Source organism: Notechis scutatus, chromosome 10 (assembly GCF_049901735.1).
Source record: "Notechis scutatus isolate UNSWTSFEM ecotype Mainland chromosome 10, rNotScu1.2, whole genome shotgun sequence".
NCBI classification, from domain to species: Eukaryota; Metazoa; Chordata; class Lepidosauria; order Squamata; family Elapidae; genus Notechis; species Notechis scutatus.
In genome coordinates, this window is record NC_142018.1 from 17,152,501 (window position 1) to 17,175,193 (window position 22,693).

Here is a 22,693-nt window from a genome sequence, read left to right on the forward strand (position 1 = left end):
TTAGGGATAACATTGTTTACCCTAACTGGTTTGGGTAAAAATAATAAATATGGTATCATGGTTTGTTAGTTAAAATGTGTGTAACTTTAACTGCAAGAATGTAATTAAGGGTGTGGTTGTAAAAGCACTATATAAGAAGCGAGGCAATTGCAGCTCGCTCTCTCTGGCTTACTGATCCCTAATTACTGGATGGATTGATGACTGCGTTCTTGCTGGAACGGGGAAAGAAAAAGGAGTGTTGATTTTTCTCAACGGAGAGAAGATAAAGATTGGACTGATTTATTGTAAGTGAACTGACATTGGCTATTCAACACAGACTTAGCAAATAGAGTATCCCCGACAAGACTTGACTGAAATTGATATATGACTAATGGACCGTTTATTTTGACTATGCTATAATTCTTAAATGGAATAAAATATATTTTTGATAGCACAAGCGTATCTGTATTTTTACTGCGTGTTAACTAGAAAACTTATCTCACACATTTACCTGTCTTCCTATCTGACTTCGCTGCACGTTCTGTTTAGTTTGTTTTCCTTAACACCCGTTGGGGAATCCAGGCTTAACAAGATGTAAGAGTTATCTGCATATTAAGGCAGTGGCTTGCTAGCAGCATTTTAATCCTGCACTGTTTTCTTAAGTGCCCCGACTTGCTGAGTACGCATTTTCTTTTTTAAAAAAAATGCAAGAAAAGGGCCTTTGGTGGGAGTGACAAAAGAGGTGATGGCCTCATACCTTCCTGCCCTCTCGTGATGTTTTCCAAAAAAAGAAAAAAAAAGGAGCCAGGGAAGAATTGTTGCAAACTTCAAAAATAGCCCTGGTTGTTTATGGGAAGTGATTTTATCTAGTGAAACCAGCAGGAAACAGTTAAGAGACCAGATCAGTAGTAAAAGTTTTAAAGAGGAATGGAAACCTCTTGCTGGAGTCTCTGAGCTTGGATACCATCTGAACCTGTTTGCTCCTGGCCCAGCCCCTCTTTTCTAATATCTGTGGGGCATCCACAAAGAAGTTTAGTTTAATCTCTAGTTTAAAGAAAAGTACGACTAGGGATGACATTGATAGCAGCGTTCCAATATCTCAGGGGCTGCCCCAAAGAAGAGGGAGTCAAGCTATTATCCAAAGCAACTGAACGCAAGACAAGAAGCAATGGGTGGAAACTAATCAAGGAGAGAAGCAACTTAGAACTAAGGAGAGATTTCCTGACGATGAGAATCATGGGCGCTCCATCACTGGAGGTATTAAGAAGAGACTAGGTAAAGGTAGTAAAGGTTCCTCTCGCACATACATGCTAGTCGTTTCTGGCTCTAGGGGGCGGTATTCATCTCCATTCCAAAGCCAAAGAAGAGCCAGCACTGTCCAAAGACGTCTCCGTGGTCATGTGGCCAGCAGGACTAAATAGCGAAGGCACATGGAACGCTGTTACCTTCCCACCAAAGGGGTCCCTAATTTTCATTTGCATTTTTACCTGCTTTCGAACTGCTAGGTTGTCAGAAGCTGGGACAAGTAAGGGGAGCTCACTCCGTTATGCGATGTTAGGGATTCGAACCACCGAACTGCCGACCTTTCTGATCGACAAGCTCAGCGTCTTAGCCACTGAGCCACCGTGTCCCTCAAGAAAAAACTATCTGAATGGGAACAGATTCTCCTGATTGAGCAGGAGGCTGGACTAGTAGATCCCCAAAGGTCCCTTCCAGCTCTATTCTATTCTAAGAACAATTAATGAGTGGAACAACTTGCCTCCAGAAATCTTCCAACACTGGGAGATTTTAAGAAGAGACTGATTGTCTGAAATGATATAGGGTTTCTTGTCTGAATAGGGGATTGGATTAGAAGACCTCCAAGGTTCCTTCCAATTCTGCTATTCCCTTATTCTTATCTTCTCTTATCTTCTTATTCCTCTTCCAACGCAGCCCTCACTACAGTGTCTTGTCAAGCAGCGGATGTTGGGGACTGAGTTCCCATCCTTACCGGGGATGGTATTCAGCCGGTTCAGATTGGTTCTTGCGCCCAGGTAGGGGACTGGCCCCGTCCACCTGCCCCCGATCTTACCTCTCACCTCTCCTATATTGTGTTGTTTTTCAGCGCAGCTGATTCACGCAGCAGAACGGATTGCCACGCCTCAGCTGAGCTAAGAAACAGCTGGTGGTCGGTGTTGCTGTTATCTGTGTGCACGCAAATTGAACATTCGCCATGCCCTGGGGAAGGTAAGAAACAGCTGATGGTCGCTATTTGTCCCATTTGTGCGCATGCAAAGCAGTGGGTAGGAGACAGAAAAGTTTGGCCAAGTCTTCTTCTCCTCCTTCTCCGTATTTTGTCAGCCCAAGGGCAGAGCAAGTGGGGGAAGGTATATACGTAGGCAATCACCCTGTCTCTGCAGCATCGGTCATGTGACTGAGTGGGTGTGGCCAAATCTAATCCTACGTAGCTTTTTCTCTTGTAATATCACACTATTAGCTAGAGCATACAAAATATTTGCTAGACCAATACTTGAATACAGCTCATCAGTCTGGAACCCGTATTACGTATCTGATATTAACACAGTTGAGAAAGTCCAGAAATATTTCACAAGAAGAGTTCTCCACTCCTCTACTCGTTTCAGAATACCTTATGCCACCAGACTTGAAATTCTAGACCTAGAAAACCTAGAACTATGCCGCCTTCGGTCCGATCTAAGTATAGTATATAAAATTATATATTGCAATGTGCTACCTGTCAATGAATACCTCAGCTTCAACCATACCAATACAAGAGCACACAATAGATACAAACTCACACCAAACTTGATTGCAGGAAATACGACTTCGGCAACAGAGTGGTCAACATCTGGAATACTCTACCTGACTCTGTGGTTTCTTCCCCAAACCCCAAAAATTTTAACCTTAGACTGTCTACTATTGACCTCACCCCTTTCCTAAGAGGTCTGTAGGTGGCGTGCATAAGCGTACCAACATGCCTACCGTCCCTGTCCTATTGTTTCCTTTATTTTTCTTATATGTATCCATTTCATGTATTCATAACTAGGTTATACTTATACCTGTTATCTTATAATCGCTTGACAAAATAAATAAAATAAAAATAAATAAAATAAATAAAATCGACATCACTCACAGCAAGGTGCCACCTGGCCATGACTGACGTCAAGTTGGCCATGCCCACCCAGTCACATGACCACCAAGCCACACCCACAGAACTTGTGGTGATAAATTTTGAATCCCAGTACTGATCCTACCATAGTGTAGACATGGGCCACTTGCAAGAGTTTCGAGCATCCTTGAGCATCTCCAAAGGACCGGATTCCCAAGCAGTTTGAAGGATGAAGTTGCTTCATGAGAAAATTGCAGCAGACCTCAATGACTGGTGAAAGTTGGAGAAGACAAGCCGCAGCCAACAAGCTCTCAATGGTGTCTTCTTTTAGCTCCAGCATGCCTGTGTGGTTCAATTAAAAGAAAGAGAGGGCGGGGGAGGGAGGGAGGGAGGGAGAGAGAGGGAGGGGAGGGGGAGAGAGAGAGAGAGAGAGAATATGAATAACATCTTTTTTTTAAAATGCCTTCTGGTCTTGAGAAGTGTGGAAGGTCAGGAGATATGGGGATAACTTACACTGAAGGTTTAGTTTAGTCTGGAAATCAATGGCTAAGTTTGCATGGTGTTCTCAATCAGATCAACAATATTTGCCCAGCCAGCTAAGGTTGGATTGTGCAATCTTGACAAAATCATTAATGCATTTTTCAGCAATCCATTTACTCTGTCGTGACCTCCAGTATTAAGCTAACAACTTTATTTGATGTGTCAAATATTTACTGAATGACTCGTCCTGGCTGATGTGCCAAAGCTAAGCTATGTCAGCTTTGGGATGTCTTGGGTTGTGTTTTTGAGCTTCATATGAAAATGGTTTGTGAACCCAACTAGCTGAAGTATAGTGAAGATCTTCATTGAAACATGCCTACTCAAGAAGGTTGCTAGGGGAAATGATTGCACAATGAAGGTAGAACATAGAAACTCCCTTAATTTATAAGAACTCTGCTTTCCACCCAAAAAAATCCCATCAAATTATTGATTTTATAACTAGAAGAATAATGCCCCAAGATAATGTTGCAGGGCCCAATCTGTGTCGGTCATTGGGACCAGAAGTTTAATCTTCCAAGCTTTTGAATTTGTGCTGGAGCCCATTCTGTGTCTGCTAGAGGTATGCAGTCTACTAGAAAGAGATTCTCTGTCATGGCCCTGTCGGAGTCTGAATCTGAGGAGGAAGATGAACAGCTGACAGGGAGTGAGAGTGTGGCTCCAGTGGCTGTGGAAGAAACTGGGGAAGGGCAAAGTCCGGCTGGCCAGAGCAGGGGAAAGGTAGAGCAAGGCAGAGGGAATTCAGAGGAAGACCCAGGCCCACCCCCTCTTCATCTTAGGGCACGCGGGGAGGAACAGAAAAGAGAGCAATGTGGGTTGCATGGCTTATGGGGGAGGAAAGGGCCCTGATTCCCTTCATTAGCTGCAGCTTTGAACACAGTGTATAAAAAAAAGGCAAACTGTGTGCAGCAAGCTGTTGGGAGCAAATGTGACTTTATCTTGTATTGTTGTGGCTTATCTGTGCTCCTGGCGTCTTTCCAACCGTGTGAATTTTGCCATGCTTTCAAGTCTGAAATTCCTTCTCCTGCCCTGTCACACTAATTACTTCAGTCTGGTTTGTTTGAATTTTAATTTACAGTTTGTGTGTACCTTGTTTTGGACTGAATTTTCTACAGTGAAAGGCTGTTCCTGGGAGAGTTTTTCTCCAGCCGAAGGTAACCTGGACGTTGGGTGCAAAGTTGGAGATAATAAAGGGACTCTTATTGCTTATTTGACTGCGTTGCCTTTGTGCCACACCCTGGGTCATCCCATTCCCTGAGGATGAGCTCCAGCATTAATCTGAAAGTTCAGAAGACTAAACTTCTGATCTTGGTGACCAACCCAGATTGGATCCTGGAAAAATAGTTCTTCTGCCAATAGATCAAGTGAGAAAGTGAGGAGGTGACTGGAGGGGGAATTCAGAGAAATGTTTGGCTCCATAACCCTTCTAAGCAAGGACCCACTTGGGAATGACTACATATGGAAGCTAGTTGAGAACTTACCTGTGTAGGCATAGAGCACAAGGTCCTTCAGGGCATCAGGGTCTACGCCTTCCATTTTGACTTCCTCTTGTTTTGCTTCGCGGACATCATTGGTGAACATCGCCGCAAAATAATCAGACACGGCACTCAGAACCAGCCTGATCCCCAAAGACAAAAAGAAATAGTAAGAGCCACAGTGGCGCAGTGGTTAGAATGCAGTATTGCAGACCAACTCTGCCAGCTGTCAACGGTTCGATCCTGACCGACTCAAAGTTGACTCAGTCTTCTATCTTTCCAAGGTCAGTAAATTGAGGGCCCAGATTGTTGGGGGCAATATGCTGGTTCTATAAACCACTTAGAGAGGGCTGTAAAAGCACTGTGAAGTGATACATAAGTCGAATTGCTATTGATATTTCTATCTGTTCTTAATACTGCCAGAAGCAATTGTTTTCATCCTTTGAGAGTTTGTTTTGCTTTAAAACGTTTAACATTCAAATGATGTGTCGGTGGAGTGATGCTTACCTGACCCACCATCAGTATTCAATTTCCCTGAAGTCTAGAGAAAACAGTGAATCGGTATTCAATATTTTTTTTTATTTTTTTCTGGAGAAATGTTTTGCTTTCCAGACAAAGAGGAATCCCTTTGCAAACAAGATACCTAGTTAGATATTCTAAATATTTAAACTCTCCCTATTTGGAAGTTGATGGACATCATCACCAAAGCAAACCATTATTGCCTTTGCACACTTACTTTATGGCTTGTGGGTCTAACTTTCATTTTGTAAATGACATTTGGGTCATTTATTACCCTTTGGGAAGCTAGTTACACAGACAGGTTTTATAGCATGGGGATTTCAAAAGAGTCAGCTGGATTAGTTGCGATTTCTCTATAAAAGGCAGGAGGCAGGCAAGCCAATGATACGGTGACAAAATAGGTTTTCTTTGTGCTTCTAATGGCTTTTAAAGTTATGTCTCCAGTCCTTACGGTTCTTATTTTAGAACACTATAATAAGATTAATTCCAATGTTCTTTGATCTCACTGCACAAAATATCATATATTCTTGTTCACCACCTAGGCATACCTTTGACGAGATGGGTGGCTATATAAATTTCAGATAGATTAGATGATAGATAAATAGATAGATAGATAGATATAATGGATGGATGGATGGATGGATGGATGGATGGATGGATGGATGGATAGATAGATAGATAGATAGATAGATAGATAGATAGATAGATAGATAGATAGATAGATAGATAGATAGATAGATAGATAGACAGACAGACAGACAGACAGGCAATGGATAGTTAAAGAGAGAGATAAAGATGGATAGAAAGATATAAATGGATAGATGTACATAGATGATAGATAAATGATAGATAGATAGATAGATAGATAGATAGATAGATAGATAGATAGATAGATAGATAGATAGATAGACAGACAGATAATGGATAGTTAAAGAGAGAGATAAAGATGGATAGAAAGATATAAATGGATAGATGTACATAGATGATAGATAAATGATAGATAGATAGATAGATAGATAGATAGATAGATAGATAGATAGATAGATAGATAGATAATGGATGGATGGATGGAGCGAGAGAGAGATGGATAGAAAGATATAAATGGATAGATATAGATGAATACATAGACGATAAATAAATGATAGAGATAGATAGGTTAGAGAGAGCTGTGTGTGTTTGAGAGAGAGAGGTGTGGGGTGTGTGTGTGTGTGTGTGTGTGTGTGAGAGAGAGAGAGAGAGAGAGAGAGAGAGAGAGAGATGAGAGAGGGAAGGCGAGCTGTCTGAGTAGATTCATGTACAATAGGTAGAACACAATAAAGTGTTTGAAGAACTTGAACCTTTCACGTGTGGATCTAGTTGCTTACGCTTGGCAGAATGTGACCCTAATCAGACCTTGTGAGATTTGCAGTGCCTCTCATCCATTTCCAAAACTTGCACGGCAATCTTAATTCCATATTATCCGGGCTGATCGAGGGTTCCTCTGAGATATATGAAAAGAACGGGGACAAAAAAGGTGGTACCTGTGAGCAGGGATCTTGTGGTCTCCAGCAAGGAGAAGGACATCGCACAGCTGCTTCTGCTGCAGGTAGTTCTCCATCTTACGGAAGGTTTGCTCAGCATGGTTTGCAGAGTGGAAATAATTATCAGCTCCATTACTGCTCACTCCCATAGAAGAGGAGGAGGAGCTGCTCACCGATAGCCTGTTAGCGAGAAAATGAACTGCTTTAAACAAGGTAATTGCTGCTTATGGAAATTACCACATTCAGAGACCCAGGAGGTAGATTAATGACGTTCCCCTAGAATTAATTTTTTATTTGGAATCATACACTAGGATAGGTACCAAGGGACAGCTTCTTTCTTCCCACTGACATTTAAGAGGTAACAGGGACCCCTGCAAAACTATTTACAGAAGATAAATAATAATAGCCAGGAAAACAATTCAGCAAGCCAGGGACCCACAAGGAGCCCAGTGAGGTTCCAGGCTGCTATTTCTAAGGTTTTGTACACAGGCGGCCATTTTTTTTTTCAAAGTCTGAAATGGCTCCGGCCAGAAATATTGAATCAACTTTGGGTTTCATAACCTGCATTTCCATTAAGCCTATTTATGAGTTAGCCATGATGGATTGGGGTTAACAACAGGTGGAAAACATAATCCAGGTATAGTGCAAAAGACCATCATCTACAGAAAACCGAAGGCATTTGCTCCAGTCAGCTGGGACTCCAACTCTCTCTCTCTATTCAATCAGAATGAGTTACCTACAGCTCAGGTCTCTAAATGAGCATTAAAGGAATCTCGCTCTGTATCACCTAATGTCCACCTACTTTTCAGATGAAGCTGCCAACACTCAGACCTAAGACAGAATAATAGAGTTGGAAGGGACCTTGGAGGTCTTCTAGTCCAACCCCCTGCTTAGGCAGGAAACCCTACACCACTTCAGACAAATGGTTGTCCAATCTCTTCTTAGAAGCTTCCAGTGTTGGAGCATTCACAACTTCTGGAGGCCAGCTTTTCCACTGACTAATTGTTCTTAATTTCAGGAAATTTCTCCTTAGTTCTAGGTTGCTTCCCTCCTTGATGAGTTTCCATCCGTTGCTTCTTGTCCTGTCTCCAGGTGTTTTGGAGAATAGGTTGACCCCTCCCCCCCTCTTCTTTATGGCAGTCCCTCAAATATTGGAACACTGCTATCATGTCACCCTTATTTCATTTGCAAAGAATGTTGCAAATTAACTGGCAGTGCATTTTGGGTTGCAGAAAATGTGAATGGGTGCAGAATTGGACCAAAGTATTCTGAAAGTAGCCATTATAATCTTGCTGGTGTAATTGTTTTTAATGGGGGCGTGGTGGCTCAGTGGCTAAGATGCTGAGCTTGTCGGTCAGAAAGGTCGGCAGTTTGGCGGTTCAAATCCCTAGCACCACATCATGGAGTGAGCTCCCGTTACTTGTCCCAGCTTCTGCCAACCTAGCAGTTCGAAAGCACGTACAAAATGCAAGTAGAAAAATAGGGGCCACTTCGGTGGGAAGGTAACAGTGTTCCATGTGCCTTTGACATTTAGTCATGCCGACCACATCACCACGGAGACGTCTTCGGACAACACTGGCTCTTCTGCTTTGTAACAGAGATGAGTACTGCCCCCTAGAGCCGAAAACAACTAGCACATATGTGCGAGGGGAACCTTTACATTTTACCTATAATTGTTTTTAAAATGAAGACAGAATCAAGATACAGCTCCATCTTGAAGTTGTAGATTTCACCGTACTCCAAGTTGAATATTTATTATGGCATGATCAGGAATTTTATCTGGAAATCATGTCTCGTGCATAGCATTTGCTTCGGCACATTTTGCAGTTTCCTGCTCTTATTTCCATGCCTGGAATAGCTTTGTCTTTACTATTGATGGACACAAAGTACATATTGTAGTAACATTCATTGTCCTCGCCTATATACACAGTTTTCTTTCCCTCAAATAAAGAAGATTGAAGTTCTTGGACTTTGGGGCCATCACTTCCATGGGCCTCAAAGAGAAGAAATGGAAACGACAGAGGCTGTCCCTCTGTTAGGTCATGCCCATTCTTGATATATCCCTTCCTGCATCATCTTCTCAACATCTTCTCAAGTTTCATCTTTCTCACCCACAACCCAATTATTTCTCAACACAGCACCTTCTTGGGAGTTCAAACAACAAGCATTCTTAACAAAAGCCTGTTCTTCTATTATTTATATTCCTATCAAAGCCAGAGACATGGAACCGGTGAAAGAATCAGCCACACCCACCAAGCCGTGCCTACCAAGCCATGCCCACAGAACTGGTAATAAAAAAAATTGAATACCACCGCTGGATTTGGGCATGTGTAGACAAAAGCTTGCAGAATTTTAACAAGGCCTCTTGGAGAGTCCAGGGGAATCTCCTGAAAGAATCAACTGACATATACTACAGATCCCCATTATATTCTTTAAGATATATCTTAATTCTGATGAAGTGTTTGAAAGGATTGGATAATTGTGACCTGATAAAGAACATCTCATTATGCAACCAAATATCTCAGGAGACATGCCTCCACATACATGATGATGAATTAAATTGTCCTAGTGCTGTGCAGCTCGAATAATCTGCTTGGCTTGTCAGGTAAATAACCAATTATGGTTTGATTAGTTGCCCAAGTCAGAAGGCTGCAAAATGCAGAAGAATGATTGCAACTTGGGACCCATTGCACCAATCCAGAAGAGAAGGGCTGGGGCCTGAAAAAAAAAATCTGATTTATTTGCAATTGCTGTGAGCTACTGATCTAATTATGCAAGATTCAGTAATTGTTCACCCAGCTGCTCTATTATAATTGCTTTTGCAATTAATCTTCTTTATTTTTGTAATTGCTTATACATTTTAATATCTGATTTAGGTAAGAATGATTACAAGAAAATGACTTGCCAAATAAATGGCAAAGATGAAGACCGGGAGACTGGTTTGCATAGGAAAATGCATTTCTATATTTGCTTGGATTCTAAGTCTGCTTTTCAACTAAGAAAGATCCTTTTTTTATACACAGCGAGATGGATTTTCTAAGAAAAATCATGCCCGCTTAAGTTTGATTTCAGAATATAATCTTTCACCCATTTAATTCTAAGCAAGCTGCAATGAACTCTCTGGGATCTGAAGACAAGTTGACAGATTTACTGTATTTTTTAGTAGAATTTGGAATTTACTAACACATTTAGCACATATTCCCACTTGAACCCTTCGCTACAGACTTCTGGTTGTACATACATGGAGTGCTACTTGCATTCATGTACTTAGCGTGTATAGCAGTGGTGGGATTCAATTTTGTTTTACTATTGGTTCTGTGGGTGTGGCTTGGTGGGCATGGCAGGGGAAGGATACTGTAAAATCTTCAGTCAGAGGTGGTATTTGCCAGTTCTCCGAACTACTCAAAATTTCCACTACTGGTTCTCCAGAACTGGTCAGAACCTGCTGAATACCACCTCTGATGTATAGCTAAAGTCTCATCACGCAAATATCATCTTCATCATATCAAGAGCCTCAGAAAAAAATTGTTGTGGGCACTGGTAATTGAGCACTAACCAGAGAAGACGTCAAGAACATGTGCAGCTTGATGCACACCTCCAAAGTAATGTGTCATTTTGCATGAGCTGTCAGAAAGGCCCACCATAATTAGAAACGGTGGTTTCCGTAGAAACAGCCTCATTGGAGAAGCAACTTGCTGTCCTGATAATACCTTTCAGGCTGTTCTTTTGATTATGCTGAAGACTGGATTTGCTGTCAAAAGATGACATTATGGAAGTGAGAGAAGAGAAGAATGCCAAATGTAGCAGGGAATTGAGAGAGAGAGAGAGAGAGAGGGAGGGAGGGAGGGAGGGAGGGAGGGAGAGAGAGAGAGAGAGAGAGAGAGAGAGAGAGAGAGAGAGAGAGAGGGAGGGAGGAGGGAGGGAGGAGAGAGAGAGAGAGAGAGAGAGAGAGAGAGAGAGAGAGAGAGAGAGAGAGAGAGAGAGCAACATAAAGGCAAGAAGAAAATACTTCTCTGTAGTGTAAACCAAATCTTGGTTAGATGTACACATTAAGTTCAGAGAATCATCATCAAGTTTGTAACAAGGATAGGACCCATCCCTGCCAAATCTTAAGATTGATTGAGTCTTCATTGATTGATTGATTGATTAAGTCTTTGTTGATTGATTGAGTCTTCAGATTAAGATCTGAACATGCTGCAAGAGCTAATCTAATAATAAGCTAATAGTAGAACGTCACCAATTCACCCTCTGTTTATATGTTGTAAAGTTTTAGTCCTACAGAAGTTGGACTACAGAATTTGTCAGGCTGCTCTGAAAACTTAATGCAAAGGAATATCTCACCATATGGGAAAAAAATCTCAGAATAATCCTTTTCTTTCACTCGTGTATTTTAGCAATTCATCAGCTTGCATTCTCTCTTCAGATCTTGATTATAAAAGATACTGACAGAAATTAATAGGCATTGGCAGCTTTGAACACTGGTGAACAGAAGGAGAGATGCCTAAATCTACACTTGAAGTGTGATTTTATTTGGGATAAGAAAAAAACAGAAGGCGGCTGCAGGCTTGAGATGAAATGAAAAGACTGGACATTCTGTGCTGATCTGAAGGCTGGTCTCATTTCTGTTAGGAAATTTGAGTTTGGATGCAATGTTTGTTGCTAAAAATGTATAGATAAGTGACGCAGATATGTAGAGAATCAAAACACAATTATCCTCCAGTACTATTTTTTTTCAACTTTCCATTTTATTGCATTATCAACACATCCTCTTTCCTCTCCATTCCTGATTCTATCCTTTCCTTTTTCCTTTCCTTTCCTTTCCTTTCCTTTCCCTTTTATATCCTTTCCTTTCCTTTTTCCTTTCCTTTCCTTTCCCTTTTCTATCCTTTCCTTTCCTTTCTCCCTTTCTTCCCTTCCCTTCCCTTCCTCTTCCCAAATCTTGTATAACCTTAATAATGGCTAAATGTCAAGAGTCAGAACAAAAGAATAGTATATGTGAATCCAGATATATTTTTTACCTTTTCCTTATTTTTATACCACTATTTTAATATTTATGCTATGATTATTATTTCATGAGTTTTATCGAAAGGTTGCTCTCCTGGATTCTTTGAGCCAGAGGATAGAGATGTTTTAAATGAATAACAAATTGTGTTCCAGCCTCAATTATTTTAGCTCTTTTTTATTAAATAAATTGCCAATAAACTCACTAAGTCGGTTGAATGACATTTCATAGTTAGAAACCGGGCTTCTGGTAAATAGCAACCACAAACTCTTAGACAAGCCAATTCTTCAGTGAAGAGGAAAAATGTATGAGAGGCTGGGAAGATTAATGGAGAGAGGAAAAAAATAAAATGTAAATGTATATAAAATGTCTGAAGAACTCTCCTGGAAGCCTCCTCTGAGAAGGAAGAAAACGGTGAGACATTTAGCAGAGTAGACACAGAAGGACCAAGTCTTTGAATCAGAAGAAGGACAGAAGAAGACCATGGTGAGACATTTAGCAGAGTAGACACAGAAGGACCAAGTATTTGAACCAGAAGGACAGAAGAAGACCATGGTGAGACATTTAGCAGAGTAAACACAGAAGGACCAAGTCTTTGAACCAGAAGGACAGAAGAAGACCATGGTGAGACATTTAGCAGAGTAAACACAGAAGGACCAAGTCTTTGAACCAGAAGGACAGAAGAAGACCATGGTGAGACATTTAGCAGAGTAGACACAGAAGGACCAAGTCTTTGAACCAGAAGGACAGAAGAAGACCATGGTGAGACATTTAGCAGAGTAGACACAGAAGGACCAAGTCTTTGAACCAGAAGGACAGAAGAAGACCATGGTGAGACATTTAGCAGAGTAGACACAGAAGGAGCAAGTCTTTGAACCAGAAGAAGGACAGAAGAGCCTGGTGAGACATTTAGCAGAGTAGACACAGAAGGAGCAAGTCTTTGAACCAGAAGAAGGACAGAAGAGCCTGGTGAGACATTTAGTAGAGTAGACATAGAAGGAGCAAGTCTTTGAACCAGAAGGACAGAATGATGTCCTCCTGTTTTTGAGCCTGTCCCTGGAGAATTCAGCTCTGAATTCTTCCATCCCACCCATAGAAACATAGCTACCTTCATTTATGGATCCTATGTTTACATGGAAAAATGCTTGTCATGGGTTGATTAATTCAGGACTTGATTAATGCCTTAAGTAGCCTGGCTCTGAAATTCAGTAGAGTTGATCAGCTTTAATTATACTCAAGCAGAGCCTAATTCTCTGTAGAACCATAGAATAACTTTCTCGTACCCCCAGTCTGGATCTTGCTTTAAACTACAACATTCAATTTGGAAATCTGGATATCTTGTTTGGACTGCATTACAACTTCTCTTTTCCTTCAAATCATGCGTGCAATTCCATTAGACTTGACATTATTTGAATCAAGCTTGAAAAACCGGAATTGAAAAATGAAATTTCTTTGACAAATTTACAACTGCTACAGATTTATAACCTTGAACTGCTTGACTTTCTGAGTTTACTTTAAGGTGCCAAGAAAGATAACAGTCTACTATTTATTAAACCAAGTGACAGCTCAATTTCCTATGAAACTTCAGGGTAGTTCATATGAAGCCTGATTTTTTTTTCTTGTTGTTGAAATTCAAGGCTGTTTAAACAGTTAATTTATTCTTATTTGCACCAGAACTGATTGGGAAGGTGACAGAGAGGGAAAAATGAATTATAGAGTCTACATTTAAAAATAGGAACAATACATTTCTAAAATTCAATATTGCTCAGAACCAGATCTTAATATTGGAGTATAGACATGGAAATATGTTGAGACTCTAGAAAGAGTGCAGAGAAGAGCAACCAAGACGATTAAGGGACTGGAGGCTAAAAACATATGAAGAATGGTTGCAGGAACTGAGTATGTCTAGTTTAATGAAAAGAAGGACTGGGGTGACACAATAGCAGTGTCCCAATATCTCAGGGGCAGTGGTGGTATTCAGCCGGTTTGCACCGGATCAGGCGAACTGGTAGCAAGAATTTGGCATGGGTGGCCGAACCGGTAGTAAGTTCTGGCTGGCCACCCCCCCGATCCGGTTGCCCTCCCGCCCGATGCTCATTTACCCGCCCACCTGACATTCGCCTAAGATATTTCTTTTTTTTTCCCTCCTAAAAAATCAGCTGTGCCGGGATTCCCCTTGCTGAGGCCCAGGAAGGCAAAAAAATGGAGGGAGGAGCTCAGCCCCCCCCCCATTTTTTGCCTCCCAGAGCCCCAGAGGAGCCTTTGGGGAGCAAAAACGCCCCCCCTAGAGGCTCCTCTGAGGCTAGGAAGCTCCCAAAAATGGGTGGGGGTGGCAAAAAAGCAAAAAAAAAAAAAAAAAAGCTACACCCACTCAGTCACATGGCCATGCCCACCAAGCCACGCCCAGAGAACCGGTAGTAAAAATTTTTGAATCCCATCACTGGTCAGGGGTTACCACCAGGGGTGGGATTCTACCAGTTCGCACCTATTCACTAGAACCGGTTGCTAACATTCTAAGCAGTTCATAGAACCGGTTGTTAGAAGAAATTATTGGCCTAATCCTGTAAGGAAGGCAGGAAGGAAACATTCTGGTGTCGCTTACAGAAACTGCCTCTCCGTTAACCCTTATTACATTCTTGGCAGGACTAGACTTCCTGTCTCAGGAACTTCTCTGGAGTTTTTTCCCCTTCTTTGCTGGTACTTTGCTTGTGTGGAGTGACCATTCAAAGTTACAATAGCACTGAAAAAAAGTGACTTATTACCATTTTTCACACTTACGACTGTTGCAGCATCCCCACAGTCATGAGAGGCCAGGCAAGGAGATGCGTGCCTCAATGTGAGTGATGTTGAGTTGGCCACACCCAGCCAGTCACATGACCATCAAGCCACGTCCACCCAGTCACATGACCATCAAGCCATGCCCACCAACTAAACCATGCCCACAGAACCGGTTGTTAAAAAAATTGTATCCAACCCCTAGTTACCACAAAGAAGTGGGGGGGTCAAGTTATTCTCCAAAGCACCTGAGGGCAGGACAAGAAGCAATGGGTGGAAACTCATCAAGGAGAGAAGCAACCTAGAACTAAGGAGAAATTTCCTGCTGGTTAGAATAATCAATCAATGGAACAGCTTGTCTCCAGAAGCTGTGGGTGCTCCAACATTGGAGGTTTTAAAGAAGAGACTGGACAGCCATTTGTCCAGAATGGTTTTGGGTTTCCTGCTTGAGCAGGGGGTTAGACTAGAAGACCTCCAAGGTCCCTTCCAACTCTGATAGTCTGTTACTCAGCTAACAACACAAAGTAAGGACAACCTCCTAAACCTCAGGACGTGTGTACCCATAGCTTGTTCCAGTCTCCTATAAATAGTTTAGAAGTGCATGGTTCAACCATCAAATAACCTTTAATTATCCATTAGTCCTTAAGTGCTTTTAGACTGCATTTCTATAAACTGTTTTATGTCTTTCTAAAAATGAGTGTACAGTTGTTTGTTGACTGAAATCCAGTCTGGTCCAAACACCAGACTTCGATACCCTTACTCTTCCTGCATGCACTGGTTTGCATTTTCATTTAGGGTCTGCAGAATGTTTCCAAAAAGTTGTTTTTCTCAAGCGTTAACCAAATGTTCACAAAGTTGAAAGGGTTTGCTGGCTATAAATGGCAAGGGGGGAAAAAGGCCTTTCTATTATGTTTCTTTTTCCATCCTAAACAGAGGGAAACGGTTAAAATAAACACATATTGTTTCCACATTGGCCCTTCCTTGTTTAACACAAACAGAAGGAGATACACCAGACTAAGCAGATGAGAAAGAAAGATATCGACACTCTGGAAAGAGCAAGAAAGATGATCAGGGAACTGGAGACTAAAACATACAAAGAATGGTTGCAGGAATTGGGTATGGTCTAATCTAGAGAAATGGTGGTGGCTCAGGGGCTAAGACAATGAGTTTGTCGATCAGAAAGGTCGGCAGTTCAGCGGTTCGAATCCCTAGCGCCACATAATGGAGTGAGCTCCCATTACTTGTCCCAGCTTTTGCCAACCTGGCAGTTCAAAAGCTTGTAAAAATGCAAGTAGAAAAATAGAGACCGCTTTGGTGGGAAGGGAACAGCGTTCCATGCACCTTTGGCATTTCATCATGCCAGCCACATGACCATGGAGACGTCTTCGGACAGTGCTGGCTCTTCGGCTTTGAAACGGAGATGAGCACCGCCCCCTAGAGCTGGAAATGACTGGCACGTATGTGCGAGGGGAACCTTTTTACCTTTACCTTTAATCTAGAGAAAAGAAGGACTAGGGTAGACATGAGAGCAGTGTTCCAGTATTTGAGAGGCCACCACAAAGATTTTTCCAAAGCACAAATAAGGCAAGACATGAAACAATGGATGGAAACTAATCAGGGAGAGAAGCAATGTAGAACTAAGGAAGAATTTCCTGATCCTGAAAACAATTCATCAATGGAATGGCTTACCTCTGGAAGTTGTGGGTGCTGTATCACTGAAGGTTTTGAAGAAGAGAATGGACAACTCTTTTTTCTGAAATGTATATAGGGTCTCCTGCTTGGGTTGGACTAGATGACCTCCAAGGTCCCTTCCAATTTTGTTATTCTAGGAGTTCTACAAATTACTTCAGACAACACCCTAAGCCATTTTGAAAGTATCCATTCTTGATCTCCATACCAAGAGAGGGTAATATTACCTTCAAAACAGTACTTCTAATTTAAACCTAGAGGATGAATGGAGAGTCGATTTGGCCTAGTGGTTAAAGCACCAGGCCAGGAAGATGGGGACTGTGAGTTCTAGTCCTGCCTTAGGCCACGAAAGCTGACTTTGGGCCAATCACCAAGAGGCTGGGAGTTCTAATCCCACTTTAGGCATGAAAGCCAGCTAGGTGACTTTGGGCCAATTACAGGAGACTGAGTTTTAGTCCCACCATAGCCAAATTAATTTGGACCAATCACCAGGTGAATTTGGGCCAATCACGGTGATGGTGAGTTCTAGTCCCATCTTAGACACCAGAGCCAGTTGAGTGACATTGGGTTAGTCCCTCAGCCTGACTCATCTCACATGGTTGTTGTTGTGGGAAAAATAGGAAGAGGTAGTTGTTTGGGTACGTCTATCACCTTGAGTAATTTGTAAAAATAATTAAGGCAGGATATACATAAGTAAATAAATATTCAGTTTGACTCTTAAATATCTGTCCAGAAAAATATAGTGCTTTTGCTTGACCTGTATGGTTGAGAATATAACCTTAAAAATTACTTTGTCCAGCAGCTGTTCTGCTCTGTTTAAATAATATAATCCCTACAGTAAATTAAAGATCATATATTGGCTTTTATCTGTTAACTTCTATCTCTGTTATTTGAACAAGCATTTATGATTCCAGCAATAAGAACTGCAAGGGAAGAATATTGCCAGATCCTACCCACTTTTTGAATAGAAAGAGTGTGTGAGGTTGGCTAGGAAACCAACTTCACAGAATATGAACAGCATGGATGGCCATGGAAACAGCGAATCTAAAATATCTAAGCAAGAAGATGCTAGTTATTGAAACGGAGTGGACAGGAAAAAAAAACAGAAACAGAAGAAAAAAACAGATGTGATGGAAAATCAGAAATTACATTGTCAGTGAACACGTCTCTGATTTTAGGAGGATGTGAATGACCACATTTAGAAAAGGAAAGAACAGAAAATGCCTGAAAGAGTCCAAATGTACTTTAAATTGTTTCTGAAATTATTCTTACTGTGTAAAAGAAAGGAAAAGACCACGGGGTTATTTTTTTTTTAACAATAATATATTTTAGGACATGTTTTAACAAAGTTCTACTCTGCAGAGTTTTTAATACTTTGATATTTTAACTATTTTTACTTGTCCTAAAACTTGTAAGCCACCAAGAGTAACATTGTGAGGGAGATGGATGGCATAATAGATAGATAGATAGATAGATAGATGATTGATAGATAGATAGATAGATAGATAGATAGATAGATAGATAGGCAGATATAGAGATAGATAACAGTAGGTAGATAGGTAGGTAGGTGAGTGGGTGGATGGATAGATAGATAAGCAGATAGGCAGATATAGAGCTAGATAATAGTAGGTAGGTAGGTGGATGGATAGATAGATAGATAGATAGATAGATAGATAGATAGATAGATAGATAGATAGATAGATAGATAGATAGATAGATAGATAGATAGAACCCTATGCATTGATTGTAACATGGAAAGTCCAATGGAAATTGAGTATTAATTCTACAAACCAGATCCAAAGCAAGATCCTAATCACGGAACGAAAGCAGAATAAGGTATGGGTGGAAGGATGCATGTATGTAGCAGAAAGGTTCTTAGAAAAAGTTGCCTAGCTTGAAATAGTTGGTAGACCAGAAACAAGTACTCAAAGTATTTGCCCCAATCATGCCTAAGGCTTCTGAAATTTCCACTGCAAGGTCCTTCAGGGGAAACTGCCCATCGTAACATTTTTTCCCCTACACATTCTTTCTAATCTGCAGATCAACTACAGGCACACATAGGTATGGAATGAGTTCACGAAAGAAACTGTGGTAGACAGCAAACTGTTGAATGCATTGGAAGGGGACTCTGTTTGCCCCAAAATCTTCCCCATGGAGTAGGAAAGATCCTGGCTAGGCCATGTTCTGTTCTTGCTTGGAGGAGTTTGACAGATGATCCTACATCTAAAGGAAGATCACAGGCAACCCGTGCTCTCCAAGTATGCATGTCCTTGTAGCTAATAGAATAACAGAGTTGGAAGGGACCTTGGAGGTCTTCTAGTCCAACCCCTGCTCAAGCAGGAGACCCTATACCATTCCCGACAAATGGTTGTCCAATCTCTTCTTAAAAACCTCCAGTGTTGGAGCACCCATAATTTCTGGAGGCAAGCCATTACACTGATTAATTGTTCTCACTGTTAGGAAGTTTCTCCTAAGGTCTAGGTTGGTTCTCTCCTTGATTAGTTTCCATCCATTGTTTCTTGTCCTGCCCTCAGGTGCTTTGGAGAATAGCTTGACCCCCTTCTTTTTTTGTGGCAAGAGTTCCTTGTCAGCTCTTTCTCTCTTTCAACATATTAGAGACTTTTAACCACTTTATTAACCCATCTGTTTGCAATCCAAGCTTGTGTCCTTCCGATACATCTACTGCTCTCTGTTAAGTCTTTTTGTCCTTTCTCCCTCCTCCTTCTGCTCCTTCAAATTTTTGCACCACAGGCCTAGCTTATTATGAGTTGTAGTGGGGCAGTGGTCAGAGCGCAGTACTGTAGGCTACTTCTGCTGACTGCCGGCTGACTGCAATTTGGCAGTTCGAATCTCACCAGGCTCAAGGTTGACTCAGCCTTCCATCCTTCTGAGGTGGGTAAAATGGGGACCCAGATTGTTGGGGGCAATAGGCTGACTCTGTAAATGTTTAGAGAGGGCTGTACAGCACTGTAAAGCAGTATTTAAGTGCTATTGCTATTATTAACTATAGAGAGCAGGTGTCAACTAAAAAATAAAATGCTCCTTTGGTCTTTTTAGTTGCCAGCAGAAAGGGAGGGGGAGAAAGCAGTGCATTCCTTAAATGCCTCAGATAATCACTTTGGCAGCCCAAAGCTGTTGGCATGCAAGATTATTACTGGAGAGCATGATTGATGACTCTTGGCTATGGATGTGTCCCATTGGAGAATATACATCCAGGGGGTGGGGGGAAGACCAGGGTCAAGGGGGAAATGAATGATGTATTTTAGTGTTGGCTGCACCCAGCTAACGACAACATGGCCATTCCTAATAAAACATTTTTTTTTACTCTGCTAGAGACTTATGATTTGAATGGGGGTGGATTTGTTGGAGCCCTGACAGCAGGAAGTTACTGGATTCACATTGTCTAGCTATACTGTAGAAACATAGACTCACAGGGCTGGAAGGGACTTTGAAGGTCTTCTAGTCTAACCTGCTGCTTGAGAAGGAGAACTTATACCATCCTGGACAAATGTACATCCAATCTTTTCATGAAATCTTCCAGCAATGCAGTGCCCACAACTGTGGGAGGTCAGCTGTTCCACTATATCAGTGTTTTTAAATCAGTACTGAATTACACAGGTGAGTCCTGTTAATGCCACTCATGAGCATCATATATGTTGTTTTATATAGAGAGAGGAATATTTTAATGGCATGCAGGGTACCCTTCTGAAGGGCAAGATATTGTTTCCAGACAGCAATGGATATTTCATGGCTCTCTTTCTGATAAACTTCGCTGACTCCTCCACACAAGAAAAACCCCAATTATCTCTTTTTTTCTACCTCATTTCCCAGATTTCCCCCCCGTACCTCTGATGAAAAATAAAGATCCGATTGTAAGTATTTTTTTGACAATAAGCCAAGATTGTTTTCCAGGTAAATTGCTATTCCAAATGGAGAAGGAAAACTAGATCTCTTTTTTTATTTAAAAAGCATATCAGTGGTGCTAACTTCAATAAACATTCTCCACACCTGTCTCCCTTTTGTTATAGATAAAAGCAAAATAAACAATTGATTTAATCATCCCGGGTGGAGAAAACAGGAGCTAAAACTGTCACGGGTCTTTGGACCTCATTTTCTGAAAGTAAGTATGTGTGCATCTAACCTTCTCAGTGTTGTACGGCCAGTCTGCAGGCTCAGGATTTTAATGATTTTCTGCACAGTCAACCCTGACCTTATTTGGATGCTGATTAGAACTCATTACGGGAGCCTGAAATAAGCTTACGCTTCTATTACTTTGTGGGTCTGATTCAATGTCACCTGTATAGAAAGTACAGGTGTGACCTGAAATTGGAATGGGTTTCTCTGCAGGAATCAACAATCCACATATCTGATCAGAGCCTGAACATTTCTGGTTATGGACATCTTTGGGTCCATTTGATGTTAGAACTTCTCAAGTTTTTAATAAACATCATGTTGTCTGAGTATTTCATTTGCTTAACAATACAAATTTACATTTTTAATCTCCACCCCTTTTTTCCAACCACTGTTAAAATAAATTCTATGTTGGATAATATTCTACATCTTCTTTCTGTTTCATTTTCAATGTGATTCTGTCCATTTCTGCACAATCTAGTCTCTTCCTGACTATCTCTTCATCTCGCATATCTTCATTTGTATCTTCATTTTTCCAGTATTGTGCGAATATAATCCTCGCTGCTGTTAAGATATGTAATATTAAATACAAATTAAGCAGTGAGAAATGTATTTGATAGAAAAATCAATATAAAAATTTAAAAAAGAACTTCTCAAGTTCATTCACATCTTTATCAACCCAACTCTATGCTCCTAGCCTTCTGAAGGATTAGGTGGGGTGAAAAAATCACACTTCCTTGGTAGATGAATCGATTAGTGGAGTTCATATTCTAATTGTCCTTTTGAACTGAGAAGAAAGTGCTGAACAAACAGTGGGAAGGTTGACCTATGACCTGGCTCTTCCCTCAATGGTTTCACTGCTCAACATCCCACAAGTTCCTGATGGGCCATTGTGAGAAGATGATGTTGAGTTAGATGCCCCTTAGATCTCACTGAATAAGTTCTTCTTCAAAAGTCAGATCAGTTCCCAGATTCTTCCATGTCTCCTGGAAATGCTTCCGTTTCAGCAAAACCAATAGTGAAAGGGAATTCCTGAAAAGTGACTCAGACCAAAAGAAAACTTTGATGGGATGTCCTGGATAAGTGGATGACATCATGCTGAGCTGATCTTCTAAACCCAGCAGAACATTTTGCTTGCATGAAGCTTCGTAAGGCTTTTGAGCAAAGGCTTATTGCACTCTTCTTCAGCAAACCGATGGAATTCCTTGCCACAAGCCATCTAGAATGGCATTAAAAATAGCGTCTAGAATGAACAGTTCTGACCCAGCTCCCCAAACACAACAAACCCTCTGAAGTGAACTCAAAGATTCCACTGCAGGCTAACAAGTCCATCCAGCAGGGAGATGAACAGTTGTCTGCCACGCCTACTCATCTCTGCCCCCTGCCTTTTATCCCTAGAGCTAGGGTGGGGCTTCGCTAGCAGTGGTGGCTCTTCCGTCCCAAGGACCGGCCCATAGATTTCCACTGCTCTCCTCTCCTCTGCCTTCTGTGCATCTGCACATCAGGCATTGGACCCAGCTGGTCCTCCTCTTCCATCCCCAGCCAGACCTGGGGACTGTTGACTCTCCATCTGAGGGCTGACGGATGGCCCAGGCTCCCCCTCCCTCTCTCTCCCTCTCTCTCTCTCTCTCTCTCTCTCTCTCTCTCTCTCTCTCTCTCTCTCTCTCTCTCTCAGCCAGCTCCATTCCCCCTTCCCCCTTGGAGCTCTCAGGTTGCCCTGATGCTTACTCTAACTCCTACGCCTCATCTCTAGAGGCCAACATCCTGCATGCACAATAGCCAGTTATGTACTCTATGGCCATTTTTCATGATCATTCAAAGCAAAATGGTGCCCACAGAAGGTATTAAAACCTGCAGGATGGTAGGAACAATATGTATCAAGCTCTGGCTTTTTTTAATACATGCATATGCAAAAGCGTTTTGGTTTGAATTATGCACCAACCCCACCATCTTGCAGATT

At 41.5% G+C, this 22,693-nt stretch overlaps 1 protein-coding gene across 1 annotated transcript in view; it reads right to left on the minus strand.

The window, feature by feature from the left end:
- The window catches only part of KLHL4 (kelch like family member 4), a 38,347-nt gene that overhangs the window by 12,721 nt on the left and 2,933 nt on the right, over positions 1-22,693 (minus strand). Inside the window, exons 2-4 of the mRNA XM_087972142.1 lie at positions 7,137-7,316; positions 5,104-5,240; positions 3,231-3,427 (exon numbers count right to left, since the gene is read on the minus strand). Coding sequence (XP_087828268.1) covers positions 3,231-3,427; positions 5,104-5,240; positions 7,137-7,316 — 514 coding nt within the window. The remainder of the gene's footprint in view (positions 1-3,230; positions 3,428-5,103; positions 5,241-7,136; positions 7,317-22,693) is intronic.